Below are 20,472 nucleotides of genomic sequence, written 5' to 3' on the forward strand. Positions count from 1 at the left end.
TGAACGCCTGCGGTCATCCTGGCGATAACATAGGACAAAATTTAAATCGGTGGTGATGCCCTCTTAATCCTGGCGAGATTTGCCATTCATGGTCATGTAAAAATTTCTCCCCAAAGAGGTGTCGCACTGCGGCACGCCATTCGGACGCGACTAAAGAAAAACGCATTGATGTGTGAGAAGTGTGCCCCTTCTCGGTTCCGGGGTAAATTTTTTCTCCACTCACAAATACTTTTCTTTTGAGTCCTATATTATCGTATTGGTAAATATTTCCGGTTTGGATAGACACTTGGTCCTTAATGTAAATATATGCTTCGTGCTCTACTTTCAAATACATTTTATATGAGCCCCATAATAGCATGATCTGTAAATAAATTATGTTTGAGGGTGGGGTGGACCCCATAGACTTTGTCCCAAAAATGAGCATCAATTTCCCGAAAATCAATCAATTTAAACATGAAATAGCTTTTGTATAATAGGGAGGTGTTTTCGGGTAGGACACTTCCCCAAACACATGGCTCTTCAATAGGATATCAAATTCGTTTTTTTTTTCTCTCAAACACCTTTCGTATGAGGTCAATATTGTCGTGATTAGTCTATATACCCTTTTGGCGGGTTTTGGACGGCCCCCGACGCACCCGAACCCAGCAATAGAAACCATGTTTGGTGAGTGTGCAAAAAAAATTTCGAATGAATCGCGTTATCAATCTCCGAGATCTGGTGGTTTCGAAAATAAGTGTAATGACACTCAGACATTTTGACTCAAATATTGATATCAAATTCGTGCTGCACTCCCTAATCCATTGAGTGTGAGCCCCATATTGCCATGGTCGGTAAATATGAACTGTTTGGAGAGTGATTTGTGGTTGGGGGGGCCACCAGCACTTTGCTCTGAAAATATATATCAAATTCGTTCTCTACTCCCAGCAAAAGCTCCATCTAGACTTGAACACAAATTTAAATGTCATATTCTTAATCTACTCCTAAATACCTTTCATAATTGCTTATGCCATATTTATAATCTACTGGCGAATACTTTTCATTTCAGGCCCATATTGACATGAATTTCGAATATATTCGTTTCCTAGTCTCCAAAACCTTTCATTTGAAACCCATATTGTGCCTATCGGTCCACTTTTGTTTTTTGATGGCGTTGTTGGAGTTAGGGGGAGGGACCGCCCCCATCCGATATCTAAAAATTATATAGCCTATGATTCCTTCCAGATAAACTTACACAATCTTGAAAAATTGTATGAAAATCGGTTCAGCCGTTTCTGATTCCATGGAAAAAACAAAAAAAACCGAGTCCCGTGTAGTCATAATGGGCAATATGCCTTTTTAGGGCGTTTTTGGGGGGTTAGGGTGACCTCCTATACTTCGATCGGATTTTGTATGCCAGATTTGTAATTTACTCCCAAATAACTTTCATTTGAGACCCCTATTGACATGCAATATGTCTGTTTGGGGGAATTTTGTGGTTGCGGCGGCCCGATGGCCCATATACGTATTATATTTTCCAATATCTTTTAATTGAAACCCATAATGTCCCAATCGGCCCACTTTTGCTGGTGGTGGTGTATTTGGGTAACAGGGGAGGGTCCACCCCCTTCCGAAATCAACAAATTATAAAGCCTATTTCTCCTTGCTGACCATATTCGCAATCTACTCCCGAATACCTTTCCATTGAGTTCCATATTTTCATGATCGTCCGAAAAACCTATTTTAGGGGGTTTTGGGGTTGCGGCGGCCCCACAGTTACTTGGAGATAATTTTGAATAAGAAATTCGTACTCTTCTCCTGAATAATTTTCATTTAAGTCCTATATTGTCCCGATCGGTCCACTTTTATTTTTGGATAGTACTTTTGGGGTAAGGGGAGGGTCCGTTCAACTGTTTTTGAGTCTATACGGAACATCTGCCATATAAATCGATTTTCCGATTTGACTTCTTGTTCCTTTAGAGCATCTAGAGGGCGATATTATGATCCGATTTGGATGGAATTTTGCAAGTGGAGGTTTGTTTTGACTTCTAGCCGAACGTGGAATAGCGTTACAAGCGCCTCGATCTACTGCGCTCATTCTAAAATCTCTGACACCAAGTTTCGAGGTGTCTCCCACCACTTGATCTTTCCATCGGGCTTTTGGTCTTCCCGGTTTGCGTGAACCAACGTGTTTGCCTTCAAAAGACTTCTTTGCTGGAGCTTCTTCATCCATTCTGACAACATGACCTAGCCAACGCAGACGTTGGTTCATACGTCGCCTATATTCTCCATTAACGTAAACTGGTCCATATATTTTACGAAGAATCTTTCTCTCAAATATTCCAAGCACTGCCTCATCTGCTTTCACAAGTACCCATACTTCAGAACCATATAACAGCGCGGGTAGTACCAGTGTCTTGTATGGTGTAATCTTCGTTTGTCGACAAGTGGCCTTGTTTCTAAACTGCTAACTTAGTCCAAAGTAGCATCTGTTTGCCCGTATTATTCTTCTCTTAATCTCAAAACTGGTGTCATTCGTTTCGGTTACGGCGGTGCCGAGGTAGATAAAGTTACTGACTGTCTCAAAGTTGTGGTTCCCAACTTTCTCCATTTTCTTTATCTGCTCGGTTGTGCAAGGCTTTTTAGGAGTTGAAACCATCTATTTCGTCGTATCTCCATTTACTGCCAGACCCATTTTCACTGACTATCTTTCGGATCTTTCAAAGCCTGCAGTTACAACTTCCGGTGACCGACCTATGATATCGATGTCGTCGGCATAAGCGAGTAGCATGTGTTAGAGTGCCATATCTATTCACATCTGCATCTCGTATAATCTTCTCCAACAGGATATTAAAGAGATCACACGATAGGCTGTCTCCTTGTCTGAAACCTCGTTTGGTATTTAATGGTTCGGAAAGATTCTCCCCTATTCTTACTCGCGTATCAGCAAATATCATCCTGCAGAGTCTTATTAATTGTGCAGGGATACCAAACTCAGACATGGCTTAAAATCCCTTTGAACGTAAAGGAGCATCGAAGGCGGCTTTGTATTCAACAAAGAGATGGTTGGTGTTGATTTGTCCTTCTCGGGTCTTTTCCAGGATTTGGCGCAGTGTGAATGTCTGGTCCAGGGTGGATTTACCAGGCCTCATTGACTTTAGGTTTTAATCTCTCACACAGTACGCTCGAGAGTATCTTGGGGAGGAGACTTATTCCTTCTTGTCTCCTTTCTTGTGTACGGGACATAGTATGCTAAGGTTCCAATCATCGGATATGCATTCTTCTAGCCAGATTGCGCAGATAAGTTGATGCATACGCCTTATCTGCGTGTCGCATCCGGTCTAAAATAGTTCAGCGGGTAAACCGTCGGTTCCTGCTGCCTGCGGGACATAGTATGCTGAGGTTCCAATCATCGGATATGCGTTCTTCTAGCCAGATTGCGCAGATAAGCTGATGTATACGCCTTGTCGCCTCCGGTCTTAAATAGTTCAGCGGGTAACTCGTCGGGTCCTGCTGCCTTGTTGTTCTTTAGTCGGGTCACTGCTACTTGGACCTCATTCTGACTAGGAGGTGAACATTCCATACCATCATCAGGGATTGGATCTGGGGTATCCTCTTCGCCGCCAACGTCGGACACTAGCAGTTGGGTAAAATGTTCTTTCCATATCCTCAGCATGTTATCTGTGTCAGTTACCAGATTTTCTTCCTTGTCTCTGCAGGAGGATGTGCCTGCACCAAAGCCATCGGTTTGATGTTTAACTCTTTGGTAGAATTTCCGGACATCATTCTGACTCCTGTACATCTCAATTCGCTTACACTCACGTCTTTCCATTTCCTTTTTCTTTCTGCGGAAAAGACGTTTCTCCTCTCTCATTTTCTCCCGATACCTCGCCTTCATCTGGCGCGTTGCTACTGATTGCAGGGTTGCTCTATATGCCGCTTTCTTGGCTTCAGTAGCATCTCGAAACCCTTGGTCGTACCTTGGATTCCTTGGAGGAGGCTTCCGGTACCCAAGTACGGATTTCGCGGTATTTTCCATGGAGTGGGCAACAGTTTGCCACTGCGCCATTATATCGTCGGAACAAGGAGTGCATCAAACAGTTGGGTCAATCGAGTGGAGTATGCCGCTGCCATTTGTTGTGTTTGCAGCTTTTCAATGTCCAGCTTCCGTGCAGTGTCAGATCGCCAAGTTCCTTGCCATGTTCAAACGGATGCGAAACTTTGCTGCAACATGGTAATGATTCGAATCTATATTCGCTCCACGGATCGATCGTACATCTAACACGCTGGATGAATGCCTTCCATCTATCACAACGTGATCAATTGGGTTTCTCGTGTTTTGATCGGGTGACAGCCATGTGGCTTTGTGAATATTTTTATGTTGAAAGCTGGTGCTACTTACCACCATGTTTTTTGCCGCAGCGAAATCTATCAGCCTCAACACATTACTGGACGTTATCTCGTGGAGGCTAAACTTTCCGACTGTTGGACCAAAAATGTCTTCCTTCCCTAGCTTCCCATTAAAATCTTCCAAAACGATTTTAATATCATGGGCGTGGCAGCGGTCATATTCTCTCCCTGGGCGCTAGTAGAAAATATCCTTGGTCTGCTCGTCTTTGTCTTCAGTCGGGGCACATGGGCACAAATAAGGCTGATGTTGAAGAATTTGACTTTTATGCGGATTGTGGCTAGCCTCCTATCCACAGGAGTAAAGCTGAAGAAAAGCTGTTTCATCAGGTTTTATACCGATTTACGCCATACTCATCACAGTTTTTGGAAGTCATATCAAAACACCTCATGTAAAATTTTAACTTAATCGGATGAGAATTGAGCCCTCTAGCGGCTCAAGAATTCAAGATCCAAAATCGGTTTATATGGCACCTATACCAGGTTATGCACCGATTAGATCGGTTTATATGGCACCTATACCAGGTTATGCACCGATTAGATCGGTTTATATGGCATCTATATCAGATTATAAACCGATTTGAACCATACTTAGTACAGTTATTGGAAGTGATATCAAAACAATACGTGCAAAATTTCAGTAAAATCGGACGAGAATTGCGCCCTTTAGGGGCTTTAGATGTCAAGACCCCAGATCGGTTTATATGGCAGCTATATCAAAACATGAACCGATTTGGCCCATTCACAATACCAACCGACCTACAGTAATAAGAAGTATTTGTGCAACATTTCAAGCGGCTAGCTTTACTCCTTCGAAAGTTTGCGTTCTTTTGACAGACAGACGGACGGATATGGCTAATTCGACTTAAAATGTCAAGACGATCAAGAAGTATATATACTTTATGGGGTCTTAGACGCATATTTCGAGGTGTTACAAACAGAATGACGAAATTAGTATACCCCCATCATATGGTGGAGGATATAAAAAGGTTATTGAAAGAAGTTGTCAAATGCGATCCATGATGAAGCTTATATAGGATACCGCCGGCCTAACTTAACATGTATTAGATTTAAACTTAAATTTCTAATTGTGTTTCCGTTTGTATTTCCCAACATCTTACAATGAATGCACTTTTCGGGGTATGTTTATAACTTACCCAATTATCTTCGGCCTCACGCTTATCCGTCAGGTATTGATGTAGTCTTGGACCCAAGCCATTTGGTGCAGTAAATTGTTTGATTATGGCCTTGGTACGTTCCAATTGGGCAGGTGTTGTAATGGGCTCTAGAGCCCGCACATAGTCGGTCATGGTTTGTTCCAACGGTGGGACAGGTACCTTGGGAAGTGTCTGAAAATAAATAAATAAAATATGCGGTAAATTTCTGGTCAACCCATACACAAATTAATAACTCCTTTGTCTGTCTGTTACCCTAAGATAGATTTTTACGACGATCAAGAATATAAATACTTCATAGGGTCGGAGATGGACATTTCGACGGAATGACAAAATGAATGAAACCTAATCCTTCGGTTGTAGGTACAAGACGGCCCTTTACGGTAGCGTTGACGGCAAGTCACACGTTTTCTTTTTATACCCACTACCATATACACCTATCCTATACTTATCTAGCCATTTAGCTTGAAATATTCGTTTAAGACCCCTTAAAGTATGTATATTCTTGATCGCCTCGACGCTCTGAGTCGATCTAGCCATGTCCGTCCGTCCGTTCCACTGTCGAAATTACGATGGCGGCCACTTGAAATTTTGCACAGTTACTTAACATTGATGTAGGTCGTTGGGGATTGAAAATGGGCCATATGGGTTCATTTTTAGATATAGCTCCCATATAAACCGATCTCCCGATTTGATTTCTTGAGCCCTTACAAGCCGTAATTTTTGCCCGATTTGTCTGAAATTGAGCATGGAATATTTTGTAATGACTTCCAACATCTGCTCCAACTACAGTCCAAATCGGCCTATAACCTGATATAGCTCTCAAATAAACCGATTTCCCGATTTTAATTTTTGAGTCCCTATAAGCCGCAATTTTTGTCCAATTTGGTTGAAATTTGGCATGCGGTGTTCTGTTACGACTTCCAAAAACTGCGTCAAATATGGGGGAAAAAGACTTTAGCCTGATATAGCTCCCATATAAATCGGTCTCTCGATCATCCTAGTACGGTTCTTTGAACTTTAATTTTTGCTGGTTTGACAGTACGTAGAATAATATCATGCCCTTCAACTAAATTTATTTTGTAAAATTTTTTAGCAGAATCCATGTTGGGTTGGTAAGATTCGGCTCGGCAAAGCTTAGCACGCTTCTACTTGTTCTCTTTCTTTCAGTCGTTGTTGAGACAGCAACTAATAAACATGCTCAGGGGTATGCTCATGGTTTTTTAATTTTTATATCCTTCCTTCATAGGATGGGGGTATACTAATTTCGACAATACGTTTGTAACACCTCGAAATATTCATCTAAGACCCCATAATAAATTGGTATGGTTCAAATTGGTCCATAACTTAATATAGCTGCCATATAAACCGACCCCCAATTTTGACTTCTTAAGCCACTAGAAGGCGCAATTCTTATCCGATTTGGCTGAAATTGGGCATGAAGTGTTTTGTTATGAATTCCAACAATTGTTTTAAGTATGGTTTAAATCGGTACATAACCTGATATAGCTACCATATAAACCGACCCGGAATCTTGACTTCTTGAGCCACTAGAGGGCGCAATTCTTATTCAAATTGGCTGAAATTTGGCATGAAGTGTTTTGTTATGACTTCCAACAACTGTGGAAGTCATACGTATGGTTCAAATTGGTATGGTTCAAATTGGTCCATAACCTGATATAGCTGCCATATAAACCGATCTGGGATCTTGACTTCTTAAGCCTTTAGAGTGGGCAATTCTTATCCGATTTGGCTTAAATTGGGCATGAAGTGTTTTGTTATGACTTCCAACAACTGTGTTAAATATGGTTAAATTTGGCCCATAACTGATTTAGCCGCCACATAAACCGATTTGAGATAATTACTTCTTGAGCCACTAGAGGGCGCAAGTCTCATCCGATTTTGCTGAAATTGTGCATGAGTTGTTTTGTTATGACTTTCAACAACTGTGTTAAGTATGGTTCAAATTGGTGTATAACCTGAGATAGCTGCCATATAAACCGAACTTGGATCTTGATTCTTGAGCCTCTGGAGGGCTCAATTCTTATCCGATTTGGCTGAAATTGGGCATGAAGTATTTGGTTATAACTTCCAACAATTGTGATAGGTGTGGTTGAAATCGGTTCATAACCTGATATAGCTGCCCAAAAATTATTTTTTACATATAGAACCGAACTTGGATCTTGATTCTTGAGCCTCTGGAGGGCTCAATTCTTATCCGATTTGGCTGAAATTGGGCATGAAGTATTTGGTTATAACTTCCAACAATTGTGTTAAGTGTGGTTGAAATCGGTTCATAACCTGATATAGCTGCCCAAAAATTATTTTTTACATATAGAAAGAATTATAGTCGGATTTTCATTTCGGATATCGCTGGTATTAATATACTGGAGTATCGTGTGAAACTCGCCGAGGAGCGGTGGAATAGAAAAGAAATACATTTTTAGGAAATTTTAATACTTTATAGCTGAAATGTTAACAGTTATGGTGTGGGGTAGTATGCCATAGTGGGTGTGCGGCATGCGGCTATACCATGGCATACTTCCCCATACTATAACTGATAACCCCACTCTGCTGATAATAGCAATCACTATATGCTGACTGTAAGTAGAATTATAGTCGGCTTTTCATTTTGGATATCGCTGGTATTAATATACTGGAGTAACGTATGAAACTCGCCGAGGAGCGGTGGAATAGAAAAGAAATACATTTTTAGGGAATTTTAATACTTTATAGCTGAAATGTTAACAGTTATGGTGTGGGGTAGTATGCCATAGTGGGTGTGCGGCATGTGGCCATACCATGACATACTTCCCCATACTATAACTGATAACCCCACTCTGCTGATAATAGCAATCACTATATGCTGACTGTAAGTAGTTAATTTTTTTCCTAAGAGTCGCAAGATTTTGTCAAAATTTGGACTGCTTTACTCAGCACCAGACCTATGATGTTTCTAATGCCACATTCAGCCCCGCCAAATTTAACATCATTTGTATTTGTTTAAAGTATTCCTTAGAGCTGTTTAAGATTCCCTGTGAGTTCTCCCTTCTTCGGATACACCTTAATTGTTGTGATGGAAACTCCCCGCCTCCTTTGAAGGAGCAAAAATTGCAGCCATTCTAAGGCTTCTTAAGAGACAAAGTATACATTTGGGCTGTTTGGACTGCTAAACTTTTCTCTTTGGCTGGGGACGAAAATCCCCAGAGGATAAAGAAGTTAGTTTTGTCGTTTGTACGAAATGAGTTTTATTAGGTTGTCGTCTGCAAGGAAAAGTAAAATGTATTGCTAGGTGGAAGGGAGACCAAGTAACAGCAGCACGTACAGCAGGCTCATATGTACTGCTACCTTCATGACCATAATACCCCACTTTTCGTCATCCCTCTCAAATGTCTAGAAACGCAATGACACTTTCATTGATGTTTTGTTGGCGATCTGAGAACACGTAACACTAGCTGGTGCGTTACTTGCTGCTTGGCTACAGCTGTGAGTTACTGCTTGTATGCTGGTGTTTTACGGGTATTAGAAATGCTTATAGCTGTGTGTAGCCTTGTTAATCCTGCTGCCGCCTCACACACAATGTCAGACACTACAAGGCAAACACATTTGGAAAGTTGTTTTATGTTTTGTTGTCGCTTTCTGGTGATGCTGTGCATATAAAACGAGGCATTACCTTTTTTCATTGTGGGGTTGTATGAAATGTACTTTCTGCCCGGTGTATTGTGCATGGGGTATTTTTTTGTTGTTGTTGAGCCCCCAGGACACTCACTAACACGCACCAATAGGAAATGTAAATGTCTGCGTTAAAATTGGAAAATCGAATTGAAAACGCAAACGACTCAATAATACATCCCAACACCTTTTTTCGCTTTGTTCGAAGAAGAAGACATATTCTTCTTTGAAAATAGAAAGGTCAACACTTGACATTTGCAATAGTTTCAAGTTTCTTTTGCATTTTGTAAAAAGATAAGAAAACTCAATTTTTTAGTTTGCTATAGGAAAATAAGGCAAAGCAAAGAAAAAAGAAAACAAACAAGTAAAAGCATGCTAAGTTCGGCCGGGCCGAATCTTATATACCCTCCACCATGGATAGCGGTATCTCTTTTTAGGCAAAGAAAGAATAATGAATAAGGACTGTTATGCTATTGGAGCTATATCAGGTTATAGTCCGATTCGACCATAAATGAATTGAATGCTGAAGATTGTAGAAGTCATTGTGTAATATTTCAGTCCACTCGGATAAAGATTGCAAATTGTAGGAGCTCAAAAAGCAAAATCGTTAGATCGGTTTATGTGGAAGCTGTATCAAGCTATAGATTGATTCAGACCATATTACTCACGTATGTTGAAGGCCATGGGAGAAGCCGTTGTACAAAATTTGTGCCACAATATATCGGATGAGAATTACTCTCTCTCTTGAGGCTCAAGAAGTCGGTTCGGTTTATATGGTAGCTATATCAGGTTTTGTACCAATTTGCGCCATACTCATCACAGTTTTTGGAAGTCATATCAAAACACCTCATACTAAATTTTAGATTAATTGGATGAGAATTGCGCCCTCTAGCGGCTCAAGAATTCAAGAATTCAAGATCCAAGATCGGTTTATATGGCATCTATACCAGGTTATGAATCAGTTTGAACTATACTTCGCACAAATATTGGAAGTGATACCAAAACACCACGTGCAAAGTTACAGCCAAATCGGATAAGAATTGCGCCTTCTAAAAGCTCAAGAAGTCAAGACCCCAGATCGGTTATATGGCAGCTATATCAGGTTATGCACCGATTTGAACCATACTTAGCACAATTATTGGAAGTGATATCAAAAGACTACGTGCAAAATTTCAATAAAATCAGACGAGAATTGCGCCCTCTAGGGGCTTAAGAAGTCAAGACCCAAGATCGGTTTATATGGCAGCTGTATCGAAACATGGATCGATCTGGCCCATGTGAAAACCCAATCGACCTACACTAATAAGAAGTATTTGTGCAAAATTTCAAGCGGCTAGCTTTATTCCTTTGAAAGTTAGTGTGACTTCAACAGACAGACGGACGGACGGACATGGCTATTTCGACTTAAAATGTCACGACGATCAAGAAGTATATATACTTTATGGGGTCTTAGACGCATATTTCGAGGTTTTACAAACAGAATGACGAAATTAGTATACCCCTATCCTATGGTGGAGGGTATAAAAAGGATATTCCAGTATTTCAATGAAATTTTAATATGAAGAAGCTGTTTTGACACGAAGACACAAATGTGTGTGAGAAAGACTTTATGTTGACTTTGTTTTGCTGGGCTTTGAAGTGGGTCCAACATATTGTATTTAATTGAAGTGTGTCTGGCAATAATTACAATAAAAAATTAAAATGGCATAGGCTTGACCGAGAGATCTTTAAACACCATAGAATTTTTCTTTCGAAGTAAGAGTTGTTAAACATTTTCCTCAAGAGACAAAATTTGATAAATTTCTAAAGAAATAAAATTTTGACTCAAAATAAAATATATTTTTATAATTTTTTTCAAATACAATTTTCATTAAATAGGAAAGAAAATTTTTTAAAATTTTTCTAAAGAAATAAAGTTTTGATAAAACTTTATTTAAAAATTTGTTAAAAACAAAAACCTGTAAGGAAAGGCAAAAGTCGGGCGGAGCTGACTATATGATATCTTTCAACTACCCTACAATTATACATTCAGGAAATTGATATAAGTTAATGAGAGCTATATTTACATCGCTTGACAATTGTTGTTACTACGGCCACATAAGTGCAAATCCGGCGATAAATGTATGCGGGAGCTATATCCAAGTCTGTACTGATTTTGATGAAATCTCCCAGATATGTTAAGCTCAGTTGAAAATTGTAGTAACTATGGTCATTCAAGTAGAAATCGGGTGTTACATACATATGGGAGCTATATCCAAATCTGAACCGATTTTTATGAAATCTTGCAAATATGTTAGGATCAGTAACAAAACAATCCGTGCCAAATTTTGTGCTGATCGGTTGAAAATTGTAGTAACTACGGCCATTTAAGTGCAAATCGGTCGATACATATATATGGGAGCAGTATCTAAATCTTAATCGATTTTGATGAAATCTTTCAGATAGATAAAGATTATTAACAAAACAACCCATATCGAGTTGTGTGCAGAACGGTTGAAAAATTTAGTTACTACGGCCATTTAAGTGGAAATCGGGTGATACATATATATGGGAGCTATATCCAAATCTGAACCGATTTTGATGAAATCTTGGAGATATGTTAAGACAACAAAACAATCCGTGCAAAAGTTTGTGCAGATCGGTTGAAAATTGTATATACTACAGCCATTAAAGTGCAAATTGGGAGATACATATATATGGGAGCTATATCTAAATCTAAACCGATTTTTACCAAAATCAATAGCATTTGTCCTTGAGCCAAAAAGTGACATTTGCAAAATTTCGTGACGATTGGGCAACAGATACGACCTGTCCTTGATTACAAGAATGGACTCGTGACGATTGGGCGACAAATACGACCTGTGCCTTGATCACAAAAATACAAGGACTCACAGACGGACAAGCGGACTTATCAATGGGTCTAGCTATTCTCCTTCTTAGCATTGCAAACGAATGCGCAAACTTACAATACCTTGTACCACTGTGGTGGTATAAATACAAAGGGAAATGTTTGGACAAAACTTTCTGTGGAAATAAAACTTTACCAGAGTTGTAAATATACTGGCTAGCCCGGTGTGCTTCGCTACACTTAAGGGTGTAGCGAAGCACTAAGGGCCCCATTTTGATATGACCCATAATCAAAAATAATTTAAATTTAAAAATAATTTGTTTTATTTTACTTTTTGTTACTTTTCATTAGAATCCCACACGAATATTGTCCAGTTTGTATACATATCCATTTGGGGCATATTTTTGGGGTGGAGTGACCCCCGGAAATTGACCCAAATTTGTATAGAAGTGTCGTACTGTACCCTCAAATAACTCGCATATTGTACCGGTCGGCCTACATGTCCGTTTGGAGAGGGTATTTAGAGTAGTGCGGTTCTTCCCGGTACCTGACCTCATATTTTTATGTAAGCTTCGTAGACCTTTCATTTGATACCCATATTGCTCCTATAGGTAAACAAATAATTTTTGGGCGGTATTGAGGGTGGGGTGTGCCCCCGATATTTTGGGTAAAATTGTTATATTAGTATTTTCCAGTAAACATTTTCAGTCTATTTTGCTATTTATTGGAATTAAACAGCTGGTTTTCACAAAACAGCTGTTCGATGTTGCAAATTTCTACTGGAAAAAAATACCTCCCGAAGAAATTTGCAAGCTCTCAATTATCAAACTCTCAAAATCTGATCGCTTTCGCTCTCTTCAGTTTTTTTTTCACGTAACCAACAGGCAGGGGATGTCCCCTATATATGTAGTGCATTGCGTCGGCAATTGGGAAAGTTAAGGGTTGGAGGGGGAAATAGGGAGTAGTGTTTATTGATATTAGTCTTAAATTTCTGAACGTCAATGTCGGTGGGAAAGAGATTAGCCGGAAGTCAATTCCACATACGAATGGTTTGGGCGAATGGTTTCTCGGCAATGCATGGTTCGGTCGACTGGCCAATCAATTACAAACGGGTGTGAGTTCCTGGCAAGTCTTGTGTTCCTGGTGAACATCCTAACGTCAGAAATAAGAAGACGAATATCCCTGGAACACACGCCAAAATAACGATAGAGCCATACAACGCTACCCACATTCCGACGATGTTCAAGAGAAGCAATAGAGTTGGATACCCTACGATCCCCAATCAACACCATCTCTCTCCGTTGAACCCGGTCAAGTAGCTCCAAGGATGATTTTGGAGCTCCTGGCCATATATGAGAGTTATATTCCATTCTTGGCCTAATGTGGGTAGTATAGATATTGAGAAGATGAGAAGAAGTGAAATATTTCTTGCACCGCTTAAGAAAGCCCAAACACTTGAATGCTTCTTTCGCCACTTCAAATACGTGTTTTGACCAGCGGACATCACTTTGTATATTCATGTCCAGAACATCAAGAGTATCTGACTCCTCAATATATATAGCGTCGATAGATATCGACAATTGAAGTGGGTAAGTGAATTCCTTGTGAGACAAGAACCAGCACCGCGTTTTCTGTGCGTTAAAGTCTACTCTGATCATTCTACCCCACTCGGAAATGGCCAATAAATCCTGTCCACAATTTCTTGAGGACTGGGCCTATGGTCAAATGAATATGAATGACACAGACTACTCTCGTTGGCAAATGCGTAGACTGGATTCGAAATCTGACCCAATAGATCGTCAATGAAAATGCAAAAATAAAGAACGTTCTTCCAGTTAAATCAACACGAGGTCCCCGTGTTGATGTGTCGCCGCCATCGGCAGGCACTAGCAGCTTCGTAGAATGTTCTTTTTACATCCTCAGCACACTCTCTGCATGAGTTACCAGATTTCCTTCTTTGTCTCTGCAGGAGGATGTGCCTGTACCAAAGCCATCGGTTTGATGTGTGATTCTTTGGTAGAATTTCCGGACTCCTGTTCATCTCAATTCGCTCACGTCCTTCCATTTCCTTCTTCTTTTTGCGTAATAGGCGATTTTGCTTTTATCCCGATACTTCTCCTCCATACTTCTGGTGCGTTGCTACTGATTGCTCGGTTGCTCTCTATGCCGCTTTCTTGGCCTCAGTAGCATCTCTACCCTCTTGGTCGTAGCATGGGTTTTTTGGAGGAGGCTTCCGGTACCCAAGTCCGGATTTCGCGGCATTTTCCATGGAGTGGGCAATGGTTTGCCACTGCGCCATTATATCATCGGAACAAGGAGTTCTTTCATCAAGCAGTTGGGTCAGTCGAGTGGAGTATGCCGCTGCCATTTGTTGTGTTTGCAGCTTCCAGCCTCCGTGTGGTGTCAGATCGTCCTGCTCAGACGGGCACAAACCACTGCAACGAGATAATGATCTGAATCTATGTTCGCCCCTCGGGTCGATTGTATTGTACATCTAACACGCTGGATGAATGTCTTCCTTCTATTACGACATGATCAATTTGGTTTCTTGTGTTTTTGGTGACAACCATGTGACCGTGCAAATCCTTCCATGTTGAAATCAGGTGCTCCTAACTACCATGTTCATTGCCGCGGCGAAATCTATTAGTCTCATTCCATTATTTGAAGTTTCTTCGTGTAGGCTAAATTTTCTGACTGTTGGACCAAAGTTATTTTCCTTCCCTGTCTTTGCATTAAAATCTCCCAGAACGATTTTAGTATCATGGGCGTGGCAGCTGTCGTATTCTCCCTCTAGGTGCTCATAAAAAATATATTTGGTTTGCTAGTCCTTGTCTTCCGTCGGGGCACGGACACAAATAAGGCTGATGTTGAAGAATTTGGCATTTATGCGAATTGTGGCTAGACTCTCAACCACCGAAGTAATGCTGGAGATAAAGTTTTTCAGTCTCCGACTTACAATAAATCTACAGCCAAATTCATGCCTCGTGTTATTGCAGCTTTAGTATAGTTCGTCACCATTTGGTTTTGTTGTAATGCCATTCCCGGTCCTTAGCACTTCCTGTAAGGCGGTAATATCTGCCTTGCACTTCTCCAATTCATCCGCAAGTGCGTATATTGCACCTTCTCTATAAAGAGTCCGGACATTCCAGGTGCAGATCCGCAAATCATGGTGTTTTTTCATTTGCGTGGGTCGTCAACGTTACGAGGTCCGTTTTTACTATTCCGCCATGACCTAGGTTAGGTTAGGTAAGAGTGGCAGTCCTTTACAGACTCACTTAGACAATTTTTAAGTCCATTGTGATATTACTGTAGCGCCACAGCAAGGCTTCTGGCGGGAATCGAACCCACAACCCCTGCACTATGCACTTTTCTTCTTCTATGTTCTTACTACATACGATTTGTACAAAATTTGCCAGCTTACCCAAATCGACACAGAGAGACCAGAAGTTTCAGTGGAGCGATCAAGAAGAATCATTCCAGTAACTGAAGGGACTGCTATGTACAGCCCCTCTTTTGGCATACCCCGTTTCTGGCGAGAATTTCTGGCAGCTGATAAAGCCATAAAACACTACCAAAAGTACGTAATTGGCCAGCACCTTAGCATTGTGCATAGAATGGTGATGCTTTGCAACGGCAACCATGCAAGAACTTTTTTTGTTCATAGGCAGAATAAATTTGATTATGGGCTATATCGGACTATATCTCGATATAGCCCCCATATAGACCGATCTGCCGATTTAAGGTCTTGGCCCAATTAAATCAACATTTATTATCCGATGTTGGTGAAATTTGAGACAGTGAGTTGTGTTAGGCCACTAGTCATCCTTCTTCAGTTTGGCCCAGATCGGTCCAGATTTGGATATAGCTGACATATAGACCGATCTCTCGATTTAAAGTCTTGGGCTTATAAAAATGGCATTTGTTGTGCGATTTCGCAGAAATTTAGGATAGTGACTTGTGTTAGGCCCTTCGACATCTTTTTTTAATTCGGTTCAGATTGGTTAAGATTTGGATAGAGCTGCCATATAATCTGATTTCTCGATTTAAGGTCTTGGGTCCATAAAAGGCGCAGTTATTGTCCGATTTCAAAGTTTGGGTCGGCCGAAATTAGTGCCTTTTTACTTGAATTGAAGTAGGTTTTAGTGTTTATACTAATTTCGTCTTCCGATTGTAACACATCAAAATATTGATCTGAGACCAAACAAAGTGTTTATATTCATTATCGTTTGGACATTCATAGCCGATCTAGTCATGTCCGTCTGTTTGTATGTCTGTCGAAAGCAAGCTATCATTCGAAGGAGTAAAGCTGGGCGTTTGAAATCTTACACAAATATTTCTTATTACTGTAGGTCGGTCGGGATAGTAAATGGGCCAAATCAGTCCTTGTTTTGATATAGCTGCCATATAAACCGAGGACGCAACTCTTATACGATTTGTCTGAAATTTTTGTTTTGTTGCGACTTCCAACATTCCTGCCAAGCATAGTCTAGATCGGACCATAACCTGAAATAGCAGCCATAGTAACTGGTCTCCCGATTTTACTTCTTGAGACACTAGTTGGCGCTCCGATTGCGTTGAAATTATGAACGTGGTAATTCGCTATGATTTCCAACAACTGTACTGAGTATTGTCCAAATCGGTCCATAACGTCATATAGCTGTCATATAAACCAATCTTGAGATATGATTTCTCAAGCTTCTGGAGGGCGCAATTCTCTTTTGATTCCATGTGACATTTTGTGGGGACTTCCTACAATTGTGCCACGTATGGTTCAAATTTGACATCTTAATATTTTGCTCATAATGTTCTCCCATGACTTTCAATAACCTGCCAATTATAATTTAAATCGGTCTATAACCTTATATAGTACCCACATAAACCAATTTGGCGCTTCGGCTTCTTGAGTCTCTAAAGGGCGCAATTATGTGAAATTGGAGTTTTTTAATGCCATTTTTCAATTTTGACTGATGAACTAAGTAGTGCCAATAAAATTTCGGCATCAACAGCTTACCAGTCCAAACACCATATTTTTATTAAAAGTTTTTTTTTCACTTTTGCTGACCATTACTTCGACTGTTAAGTTAACTTTGTCCTAGAATTTAAGCATTCATACATTATGTACCTATTCTAATATGCCACACTGTAGACTTTGCCACTCCAAGGGGGTTGCGAAGGCAAACATTGCCTAAGTAATCCTGTTTGTTATAATTAGTAATGCAAATATTTTCAAACCTATCGGATGTTGGAGCTCTGCCCTAAGTTCAATTCCCCATTTCAATGCGTTATTCTCTCATCCCAGTGGACATAAAGTTAAAATAAAATAAAAGCACCAAGGCATAGCTTCTGTATATAGAAAGCAGAGTGTGTGTGTGTGTTTTATTCTACCAGTTCCCCTTGACATTCTACCAAACACAAGGTTACTTAGGTAGTAAGTCAACCAGACAGATAGATAGGTTGAGGTAGAGAGATAGAGCTTAAATGAAAATATTTCAGATCTTCGTTTGTTTAGCCATTGTTGACGCACTTTTTTGTTTTCGTTACAGAAGTTGTAACTGTCACCATGACATTTCTATTGTATCCTGCGTCAATTTGTAACCCACAGTGTGTGTGTGTGTATGTGTGTGAGTGTTTTCCGCTTCCTGTTTTTATGTCAACTGCAAAAGAGTCTAAGGGACAGATGAAAACAACAAAAATACACAGCATCGAAATAAAATAAATAAATGAATGAAAGCAATCAAATAAAACTTAAGCATTTGGAGCATGGTGAAGATGACAACAAATAGAGAAATATCCTTCCTAGTATCCTGATGAGCTTATAAAAAATTAACCAATAGAAATGACTACTACAAATGGATTTGTATGGACAGCAAAATGTCAGAGGGAGTCAGAGCGGAAAAACAGATGTAGTAGATGGTATATCCGGTTGGGGCTTAATGGATTTTTAAATTAAATTTTTAATGGACGACAGTTCAATAAAGGTAAAATGTCCTTTGCAGGAGATAATTAACTAAAAAAATATAATAAGGGACCAGATGAAAAAGTCAATAACAACTTTAGAAGTGGGTTCTTTAAATGATTAATATAATTTTTTATTGAAGTTTATTAAAAAAAAAACTTGCAGAAATGCAGACTTATCGATTGTAAACGATTACCTTTACAATGGGTGTGGGAAGTAGTTAATCGTGAATAATCAATGATTGTTGAGTTTATTTTCGAGTTGAGATGTTGAAAGTATAGCTGGTTGAGCTTTCTCTTTGTTTTGGCATTTCATTGTTTTCGTTATTAGCATTTTTGATGAGTTCTGTGAAATCGACTTCGCCAAATGGGTTAATACACTATGCCCAATTTGGCACATGACCACATTATATTTAAGGCCGGAGTTATCGAGGACCCTAACACAACTCGCTATATCAAATTTCATCGAAATCGGAAAATAAATGTGGTATTAATAGGCCTAAGTGCTTAAATCGGCAGATCGGACTATATGGGGGCTATATCAAAGTATAGTACAATATAGCTCATCTTAGAACTTAATCTAACTATGGATGAAAAAAAATAAATAAAAGCGTGCTAAGTTCGGTCGGGCCTAATCTTATATACACTCCACCATGGATCGCATTTGTCGAGTTCTTTTCCCGGCATCTCATCTTAGGCAAAAAAGGGTAAAATAAAAGATTTGCTCTACTATTAGAGCGATATCAAGATATGGTCTGGTCCGGATCACTATTAAATTATATATTGGAGATCTGTGTAAAATGTCAGCCAATTCGAATAAGAATTGCGCCCTTTGGGGGCTCAAGAGTAGAAATAGAGAGATCGATTTATATGGGAGCTGTATCAGGCTATGGACCGATTCAGGCTATAATAAACACGTATGTTGATGGTCATGAGAGGATCCGCCGTACAAAATTTCAGGCAAATAGGATAATAATGGCGACCTGTAGAGGCTCAAGAAGTCAAGATCCCAAATCGGTTTATATGGCAGCTATATCAGGTTATGAACCCATTTGAACCTTCTTTGGCACAGTTGTTGAAAGCCATAATAAAATACGGCATGCAAAATTTCAGCCAAATCGGATAGGTATTGCGCCCTCTAGAAGCTCAATAAGTCAAGTCCCCAGATCGGTTTATGTGACAGCTATATCAGGTTATTGACCGATTTGAACCATACTTGGCACAGTTGCTGGATATCATAACAAAACACGCCGTGCAAAATTTCAGCCAAATCGGATAGGTATTGCGCCCCCTAGAAGCTCAAGAAGTCAAGTCCCCAGATCGGTTTATATGACAGCTATATCAGGTTATGGACCGTTTTCAACCGCACTTAGCAACCGCACCATAACAAAACACCTCATGCAAAATTTCAGCCAAATCGGGTAGGAAATGCGCCCTCAAGTGGCTCAAGAAGACAAGACCCCAGATCGGTTAATATGGCAGCTATATCAAAACGTGTGACCGATATGACCCATTCACAATCCCAACCGACCTACACTTCCGTCTGTCGAAAGCACGTTTTACTTTCTAGGGAGTTAAGTTAGGTGCCTGAAATGTTGCATAAATACTTCGTATTAATGTAGGTTGGGATTGTAAATGGGCTTAACATTATAAGCAGATCTCCCCGTATATACTTCTTGAGCGTCTAGAGGTCGCAATTTATATCCAATTTTCGTATGACCTTCAACAGTTATCCTAAGTAAAGTTTGAATACGGTTATAACCGCATATAGCTGCCACATAGACCAACTTTAATGCTTGAGCCTCTAGAGGGCGCACAATGAATTTTCCTGTGACATTCAATGGATGTGTCAAATATGGTCCAAGTCGGTTTCAAAATCTGATGTAGCTACCATATAAACCGATCTTCCGATTTTATTTTATTAACTGATTTTAAAATCTTGAACGTGGTATATTTTTTTGACTTCTAACAGCCATATTAATTTTCAGGAGTCTGAAATTTTGCATAAATAATTCTTAGTAATGTAGGTCGTTTAGGATGAGGTAAATGGACCAAATCGGTCCATGTTTAGCTATAGCTCCCATATGGACCAAAATCCAAACATATTTCTTGAGCCTTAAGAGAGCGCAATTCTTATCCGATTTTGCTAATTTTTTTTTTAATATGGCGTTTTATATGACCTTGTGCTGATGTATGGTACCAATCCATACTAAACTTGATATAGCTCCCATATAAATCCATAGAGATTTCTTATTATGGGCCTCCCATTATCCGAACTTGATTCGGCCCAGTCAACCTTAACACGTTTTATACCCATCACCGAAGGAAGGGGGTATATTCAATTTGTCATTCCGTAAAAATCTAAGACGATCTAGCCATGTCCGTCTGTCTGTTGAAATCATGCTAAAGTCTTTAAAAAGTAGAGATATTGAGCTCAAA

General features: G+C 39.8%; 1 protein-coding gene across 3 annotated transcripts in view; it reads right to left on the bottom strand.

The window, feature by feature from the left end:
• Window positions 1-20,472, bottom strand: part of LOC106091888 (choline O-acetyltransferase) — a 192,216-nt gene that overhangs the window by 34,228 nt on the left and 137,516 nt on the right. For all 3 annotated transcript variants that reach the window (XM_059361595.1, XM_059361596.1, XM_059361594.1), the window contains one exon: window positions 5,541-5,732. In XM_059361595.1, coding sequence (XP_059217578.1) covers window positions 5,541-5,693 — 153 coding nt within the window. In that variant the 5' untranslated portion in view covers window positions 5,694-5,732. The remainder of the gene's footprint in view (window positions 1-5,540; window positions 5,733-20,472) is intronic.

The sequence above is a fragment of the Stomoxys calcitrans genome, chromosome 2, assembly GCF_963082655.1.
Source record: "Stomoxys calcitrans chromosome 2, idStoCalc2.1, whole genome shotgun sequence".
Classification (NCBI taxonomy): Eukaryota; Metazoa; Arthropoda; class Insecta; order Diptera; family Muscidae; genus Stomoxys; species Stomoxys calcitrans.